This window comes from Littorina saxatilis, linkage group LG4, assembly GCF_037325665.1.
Source record: "Littorina saxatilis isolate snail1 linkage group LG4, US_GU_Lsax_2.0, whole genome shotgun sequence".
NCBI lineage: Eukaryota > Metazoa > Mollusca > Gastropoda > Littorinimorpha > Littorinidae > Littorina > Littorina saxatilis.
In genome coordinates, this window is record NC_090248.1 from 65,723,761 (window position 1) to 65,732,949 (window position 9,189).

Here is a 9,189-nt window from a genome sequence, read left to right on the forward strand (position 1 = left end):
TGTTAATCTACAAACAAAGGACCAAGCGACAAGGGATCTACTCAGTTATGACGCTTCGTTTGTCGGCTATCGCACTCTTCCCTTCCCCCCCCCCCCCCCCCCTCTTAAAAACCACACAACCAAACAAACAACCCACTGATAAACGCATACACCCTCCTTCACACACATCTGCGCTTTGGTCTTTCCCAAAAATACTTAGAACATAAATTAATTTATGATGAAATCATAAAGATGCGTTAAATGTTAGAACTAACAAATAAAGGACGAAGCGACAAGTGATCTCAGTTATGACGCTTCGTGTATGGGCTTTCAATCTCTTCGCTCTTTCTCTCCCCAAACTTGAAACGCTCAGCACATAAAGTCCTCAACACTCCTCCACACACAAGCCCAGCGGTTTTCCTCCATCTCGATCTCTGTGCTTTCCTCCCTTCCGGGTGTCCACTTGTGGGGGGAAGTGGAGCCGGCGGACACAGTCTAATTAACGCGGCTCATTAGGGTCCAGACGGCCGACACAGTGAAGAGGGCCTGATCAAGTTACCCTGCCCATCGTCCCAACAATCGCTCGTGCAGCTCGCTCGTGTCATTATCAGATAAGGTCCAGATTGACTGTAACGCTGAATACTTGGTCACACGCGCATGTGGTGTGTGTGTTATCGTGTGTGTTGGGAAATGTTGCAGTTGGAGGTGTCACGCACGTGTACAGTACAGACCTGATTGTTTCACGATAAAGCGAGGGATGTATACTAAGTCAGAGATGTTTCTAGGATTAATTTTCGTCAAATAATTTTCCGAAATGGCCATATAAATTAAGCAATTTTCGTCTTTGCCGTCACCTTTTCCCTACCGTACGAAAAGTCCAGCTCTGCCCAAATCAGTGACGGAATAACTTTTGGCAATTTGAAAAAAAGCTGCGACATTCTTCCGACTGTCACGTGATGCAAAACGATCCCCTTGCTACGCGTCTATCCCTTTGGCTTTGTTTGATTTGTAACATAACATTTTATTGTCAAGTTTGATTTGTAACATAACATTTTATTGTCAAGTTTGATTTGTAACATAACATTTTATTTGGAAGTTTCAAAGGAAAATGTTGCTGAGCAGAAAGAATGCGTGAAGCCAGACAGTCGGTTTGAGAACAAGAGCATTCTCGACATCAGTTAATACTGAGGGAACAAAGGCTTCTGCTATCCCTAATTACAAGGTTGTTATGCACATTTTTCTCAAGAACAATTGCAGGAAGCGACTGTCCCTTGTTTCTTCTAAGTGGGAATGAAAAACTTTGTTCCCGCCCCCTGTTCTGTGCTGCCGTTATTTCCTCACAAACCATAAACAAACTACAATACTTGTACATTAATGCGCTCTTAAAGTTCTGCAAACATGAAGTTGTGAGTGCTGCGTAAATATTGATAAATCAGGTCCTGCTGAACAAGGTCATAATTATCAACCTATTTTCGTAATCACCAGGAGGAAAATCACATTAGTCACCTAAGCTATCGTGTAGGATCAGTTTTGTAGTTTTATGAGAATCCCAGTACAAATTAAACTTGTTCTGGCACAGTTTCTTAGATGCAAACTTCAGACGCGGGAAAGATGTTTTCTGCTAAACAGTGAAAGACAAGGAACACAAAAGAACGGAGAACAGAGAACGCACAGGGACAAAAAGAACAGTGAGAGACAAGGAACACAACAGAACGGAGAACAGAGAACGCACAGGGACAAAAAGAACAGTGAGAGACAAGGAACACAACAGAACGGAGAACAAAGAACGCACACGGACAAAAAGAACAGTGAGAGACAAGGAACACAACAGAACGGATAACAGAGAACGCACAGGGACAAAAAGAACAGTGAGAGACAAGGAACACAAAAGAACGGAGAACAGAGAACGCACAGGGACAAAAAGAACAGTGAGAGACAAGGAACACAACAGAACGGAGAACAGAGAACGCACAGTGAGAAAAAGAACAGTGAGAGACAAGGAACACAACAGAACGGAGAACAGAGAACGCACAGGGACAAAAAGAACAGTGAGAGACAAGGAACACAACAGAACGGAGAACAGAGAACGCACAGGGACAAAAAGAACACTGAGAGACAAGGAACACAACAGAACGGAGAACAGAGAACGCACACGGACAAAAAGAACAGTGAGAGACAAGGAACACAACAGAACGAAGAACAGAGAACGCACAGGGACAAACAGAACAGTGAGAGACAAGGAACACAACAGAACGGAGAACAGAGAACGCACAGGGACAAAAAGAACAGTGAGGGACAAGGAACACAACAGAACGGAGAACAGAGAACGCACAGGCACAAACAGAAAAAGTCTAGTCTTTTCTTGTTTTCTGAACTATAAAATTATGAAAGGGCAGGGCTCGGATTGTGAGGTAGATAAGTCGTTGGCGGCCAGCTGCTCAGTGAACGGAATAAGGTGGTGAGGGTCAATTACTATGGTTGAAATTCACTTTTTTGATGTTTGGGAGAGAACTATGCTTTATTTACCTTATACTGCCTGCAATTAGTCAAAAACATGGAAACTGACAAGAAGTGTTAACAGAATGGAATGATTTGCACGGAACTATACAACCGCGCATTAATCGATCGCCTGCGCAGGTTGACTGGTTAAGTGATTCGGATTCGATCAAACTTTCGCACAAAAACTCCTGTTTTCTTTGAATAACTGAAGAAAGGAGGAATAAAGAGGTTACACACCTCGTCTCAGTGATTATTAAAAATAATGGTCTCAGTTCGCGGCCAGATATAACCTTGAACGGTTGAAAACGACGTTAAACACCAAATAAAGAAAGAAAGAAAGAAAGAAAGTTCGCGGCCAAAGCTCGCTGAAGCTCGCATTTTTCATGATCCGCTAACTTCGACCATTATTTTTAATAATCACTGAGACTCGGCATGTAACCTCTACTTATTATACACGCACGTGACTCTAATGCATATGCAAAGTGCGTCACAACGAAGATATGTGATCCTGTCCCACACCACACGCGGAAAAAATATATCTCTTTGTGTGGCGATGGCGTGGTTGGTTTAGTGCATAATCGGATCGCCTGTGCACACAAAAAGTGAAAGAATCGAAGCCGGATCGATTCATTGTTTTACAGTTGTCCCACCTGTTGATCGTTCACTTTCGTGACACACCTTCCACTGGAGGCCGATGACTGCTAATGATGTTTTTCGGTTGAATGTGATTCTTACCCCTTACCCGTAAAAATATAACCTCTACACACATACACTCACTCACACATATAACACACACACGCCCACACACATACACACCCACACAAACACACACACACACACACACCAGGGCCGGACTACCGGGGGGGTTATGGGGGTTGCGCAACCCCCCCCCCCCCCCTAGCCTAAACATGTACCTTACTTATTTAATTTTTTTTTTATTATTGCTTATTTTATGCCGTTTCATGCAAGGAGCGACCATTTTCCTATCTCAGAATATGACCTACCCGTCAGCTTCAGGGGGCTTCGCCCCCTGACCCCCACAACGAGGGGGGGGGGGGGGGTTCTAGGGTTTTCGGACCCCCCCCCCCAGCCAAAAAATAAAAATATTGAATGAGATATTCATTTCTTTATTTTACATTGAGTTTCCATTTTTGGGGTATTAATCAGTGACAAAATCTGCTGCCTGAAACTGGTAATGATCATCCTCAGAATGCACCAGATTGCACCATTTTGCATCCTTTTTTTCAAAATTTTCCGGGGGGGCATGCCCCCGGACCCCCCTAGCAAGCTAGGCGCTTCGCGCCGTCGGCTCGGCGCTTTGCGCCTTCACACCCATATCTTCACAATATACTTTTGAAAAAAACCAGTCATAAAATGAACTGATCCGCCCCTGCCGCCAGGGGGGACATCCCCCTGGGCCACCACTGGCAACCCCCCCCCCCTCCTCTTCGCCTAGTCCGGCCCTGCACACACACACACACATTCGCACACATTCGCACACATTCGCACACACTCGATCACAAACACACTGACGTGCGCACTCACACAAACACACACTCACATACACTCACATACACTCACACACACACACACACACACACACACACACACACTCACAAACACACTGACGTGCGCATTCACACAAACACACACTCACACACACACACTCTCACACACACACAGACACACACACACACACACACACAGACACACACACACACTCACTCACACACACTCACACACACATACACACACTCACACACACACACACACACACACTCACACACACTCACACACACACACACACACACACACACACACACACACACACACACACACACACACACACACACACACACACACTCTCTCTTTGTGTTTACCTGTACAGTACACTGCTGTTCAGAACAAATCTTTGATCGTCCAAATGTCCACCTCACTTTCGTTTGTTGACAATGAAGCTAAATGTAATTTCTATGCATGAATCCTTCTGACCAAACCAAACTCACACAATAGCATCGTAACCTTCCATGCAAAAGTCCGTTGTAGAGCTATTATAGACGTTGCGGGGAAGACGAGACCGACAACGACGACTGAACCGAGACAGGTGTGTTGTCGTTCGGCGTCATCGCTCGTACTGACACAAGTAGCGTTTGCGGGGAGAACGATTGACTGACTATTAGGGTTTAACGTCCTCTTAGACCAACTGGTCTATATTGGGACAGGTATTGGTAATACGTTGAAGATATGGTGTGATACTTTGATTCGAACAAGCCCGCTGTGGCTGTCTTCTTCGACACACCAGCATTGGGTTTGTCTCGTCAAAGTATCGAAATACGATCATGATAATCGGAGACGAGAGATGATGCATGCGTGTCTTCGTGTTTTCCAAGCCCTGAGACTTTCGCTGTGAACGTGGGATCTTTTTCGTGCGCATGTGTGCACACGGGGGTGTTCGGACACTGAAGAGAGTCTGCACAAAGTTGACTCCGAGAAATAAATCTCTCGCCGAACGTGGGGATCGAACCCACACTGATAGCGACCAACTGGCTACAAAGCCAGCGCGCTACCAACTGAGCTACGTCCCCGCCCCCGGGGAGAACGAGCGCCAGTGGCCTGAAGAAGAACACTCCTGGACACCCGAACGAATGGTTTTGACACGACTTGTAGAGGCGGAGCCCCTCGGGGCATGTTTTGGGTGGTGCACGGTGAACACACATTTCAGTGATATGAATTATTCGTCTTGCACCTGGGTCTTCCAGGTCTGTGACCTAATATAAAAAAAACAGCTGTTGCACACCTTTTATGTGTGTGTGTGTGTGTGTGTGTGTGTGTGTGTGTGTGTGTGTGTGTGTGTGTGTGTGTGTATGTGTGTGTGTGTGTGTGTATGTGTGTGTGTGTGTGCGTGCGCGCGCGCGTGTGTGTGGGTGTGTGAGTGTGGATGTGTGCGTGTGCGCGGGTGCATGTGCGCGTATGCGCGCGCGCGCATGTGTGTGTGTGTGTGTGTGTGTGTGTGTGTGTGTGTGTGTGTGTGTGTGTGTGTGTGTGCCCCGCGATTTGTAATATGTTTTACAAATCACGTAAATGCACCCGATATTTAATTCATCATCTCCAAAGTAAAGGGATCTATTGATAAGAAAAAAATGTCATTACTTTTTTGTCCCATCTCTTGGAAATTCGGGTCGCTTCCTCCCAGTAGAAAGCTAGCAGTAACAGAGTCACGCTACCCCAAAGTCAAGGGATCTATTAGTCCCGTTTCGCCGTTATCCCATTTCACCCTCATCCCATTTTCGCGACATTTCACAGGCCAAGTGTCATTTTACCACCATATCATGTACCATTAGCTCCACATCCCATTTTGGCGCAATCCCGTTTCGCCGTTATCCCATTTTGCCCCCATCCCATTTTTGCGACATTTCACAGGCCAAGTGTCATTTTACCACCGTGTCATACCACTAGCGCCACATTCCATTTTGTCGCCATGCCGTTTTGCCGTCATCCCATTTCGCCGCCATCCCTATTTCGCGACATTTTGGATTGTGGCAAAAATGGGATTTCGCGTAAACGGAATGTCTCCCTAGTTGAATAACGCAGTATAGTAGTATAGTGAGGCTTGGCAAGAAGAATAAATCAAAATGGGATGGCGGCCAAATGGGATGGTGTCAAAATGGGATGTCGCGCTATTGTTATGACAAGGTAGTAAAATGACGCTTGGCTTGTGAAATATCGCAACAATGGGATGGGGGCGAAATGGAATCGCGGTGAAACGGCATGGCGGCCAAATGGGATATGGTGTCAAAATGGGATGTCGCGCTATTGTTATGACATGTTAGTAAAATGACGCTTGGCTTATGAAATGTCGCGAAAATGGGATGGGGCAAAAAATGGACGGCGGCAAAATGGGATTGCACCAAAATGGGTGTGACGTCACTATAAGTCTTGGGTTTTTTTTCTCGGGACGCGTCCGTCTTCTGCGCAAACAGTTTATAGCGGCTTCATTGAGAAGACTTCTGAGCATCTGAGATGGTACCCGACAAAACAAACTGTAAGTCCACGCCTATCAAAGATTTTTTTTCATTTTCTTCAAAAGCTATTTGCAAAATGAACAATCTATATGTCCATAACACATACTGTGAATAAAGTGAACTCGACTTAGCAGCAAAGACCAATTTCTATCTTCCGTTTTTGCCACGACGACAAATTGTTCCATTTTCCATCTAGAACGTCTCGCAAAGGCCCCGTCCCGACTGTGTGAGGGGTAAAAAAGAAGGTCACCGTCACTTGTCGTCGTGCTGAGTTGTCGGGCGTCTTCCCCGCAACCTCACTAATAAGTGAATTCTGGGTACCTACCGTTAAACTCTGCCAAGTGAAGCGAGACAGGGACACTGTCATTAATTGTGTCAGGTAACGTTGGGGCGGAATGACCTAACAGGTCTCCTGAACGCAACCAAGTGGAACCTGTCATAGAGCGGAACACTTGTTGCTGGAATAGCAATCTTGGATAAGAATTGGATGTGTTTGTATGGGTGGGAATGGGGAAGGAGGGGGGAGGGGAAGGGGGAGGGGGAGGGGGGAGAGTTAAGCGGACAGCAGAAGCAATGACAAGTTTGATAGTGCGTTTATTAAACGTGCCCCTGTCTGGCTACCTGCTACCACTGGGGATGCTTGCTTCACAAATCTGAATGTTATCATCGATGACAATTAGTGGAATCTGTGCACGGGGGGAAGATATTTCGATAATGCATCACGACAGGTACGATCGTATCCTTGGCACAAAGGGTCAAAAATCCCAAAAATAAGGCCTCAAACGAATAAGGCCTCAAACGAATAAGGCCTCAAACGAATAAGGCCTCAAACGAATAAGGCCTCAAACGAATAAGGCCTTATTTCCTGAAATAAGGGCTCATTTTCAAGAACATGTGTGAACGTGTGCGTGTGTGTGTGTGTGGTTTTGTGTGTGTGTGTGTGTGTGTGTGTGTGTGTGTGTGTGTGTGTATGTGTGTGTGTGTGTTTGTGTGTGTGCGTGTGTATGTGTGTGTGTGTGTGTGTGTGTGTGTTTGTGTGTGTGTGTGTGTGTGTGTGTGTTTGCAAATGTGTTAGGGTAGGTGAAGGTGTACAGGAGATTCCAGATTTTAACCAGTGTCATAATGTTTATGGTTTAGAAATGTTTTCTCTTGTTCCATTTATTATCTCTTTTTTCGCGCTCACGCGCATATGTGCGTTCGTGAGTGTGCGCGTGCGTGTGAGTGTATGTGTGTGAGTTTGTTGTCGTCTATAATTATGTTTCATTAAGTTATTGTGTGTTGCTATTAGGGTGAGCAGTAGTCATGCGCAGAAAAATAAGGCGTTATTTTTTTAAGGCCTTATTTTGTTTTAAGGGATTATTTTTCTTAAGGCCTTATTTTCCTAAGGCCTTATCGAAAATAAGGCCTCATTTTATTACGGTCTCAAAATAAATAAGGACTTATTTCTTTGCGCCCTCATTCATTATGACCATAGAGATTTAAGGCCTTATTTTGAAAATAAGGGCTTATTTTTGTAAGGCCTTATTTTGGGGATTTTTGACCCTTTGTGCCAAGGATACGATCTTGCATCATCATTCCGCCCCAACGTTACCTGACAAATGACCGTGTCCCTATCTCGCTTCACTGGGCAGGGGTCAACGGTGAGTCTCCTGAATTCACTTAGCTCTACACCGACTTTTACATTGAAAGGTAACGATGCCATTGTGTGAGAACAATAGTCTTGGGTAATAATTGTATGTGGTGGGTGGGTGGTGCTGGTTGGAGGGAGGGAGGGGAGAAGTAGTATAGATAGGCATGCCTCACCTCCCGAAGCCCCCCAAAATGCGCAGCCGTATTTGATAGAAGGTTATAGGTTATAGCCTGTGTTTAAGTAGTGGTAAAGAGGGATTGTGTTTAAACGGTTTTTATTGAGCTCATATTTTGTAATGTGATTTCATGTACTTGTACAGACAGGTTGTTCGTTACTAATTACCACCCCCAGGGGTGTTATGTCACAGGATTACTGCCACTCCTTTCTATTGGTGATTAACGCAGCTGAATGACAGTAATTGGCGACAGGAGGTTATAGGGTTTAGGTGCCTGTGTTTTGGTAGTGATAAAGAGGGATTGTGTTTAAACGTTTTATTGACCTCATACTTTGTAATGTTATTTCATGTTCCTGTACCTGTTGGTCGGTACTAATGACCACTCCCCCAGGGTGTTATGTCACAGGATTACTGCCCCCTCCTTTCTATTGGTGCTTAACGCAACTGGGGTAATGACAGTAATTGGCCCCAGGCAGCGGTTTTTACTTACAGGTTCTTAGTACACCGACTAACATAGGTGGTTATTTTTTTTCTTTGTTGTTGTTGTTTTGTTGTTGTTGCGGCGTTTTGTTTTGGGTACCTTTACACCCCAATAGTCAGCCAGAAAAGTGTTAAAATTTCACTGGACTGTCTAAAGAGTCGCATATAGGTGTTTACCCTCCCTCTGTGTTTTCACGGGCATCTTATTCTTTATCATTTTCTGATTTTAAAAACATATAAATATGTTATATTCGGATTAAAAACAAGCTCTGAAAAGTAAAAATATAAAAATTATGATTAAAATAAAATTTTCGAAATCGATTTTAAATCAATTTCATCTTATTTTTTGTCGGTTCCTGATTCCAAAAACATATAGATATGATATGTTTGGGTTAAAAACACGC

General features: G+C 44.7%; 1 protein-coding gene across 1 annotated transcript in view; it reads left to right on the plus strand.

Annotated features, from left to right (window-relative positions):
* The first annotated feature begins 669 nt into the window (after positions 1 to 669).
* The window catches only part of LOC138965689 (RNA-binding protein 25-like), an 18,957-nt gene continuing 10,437 nt past the window's right edge, over positions 670 to 9,189 (plus strand). Inside the window, exons 1-2 of the mRNA XM_070337864.1 lie at positions 670 to 697; positions 1,609 to 2,313. Of these exons, the coding sequence (XP_070193965.1) occupies positions 670 to 697; positions 1,609 to 2,313 (733 nt within the window). The remainder of the gene's footprint in view (positions 698 to 1,608; positions 2,314 to 9,189) is intronic.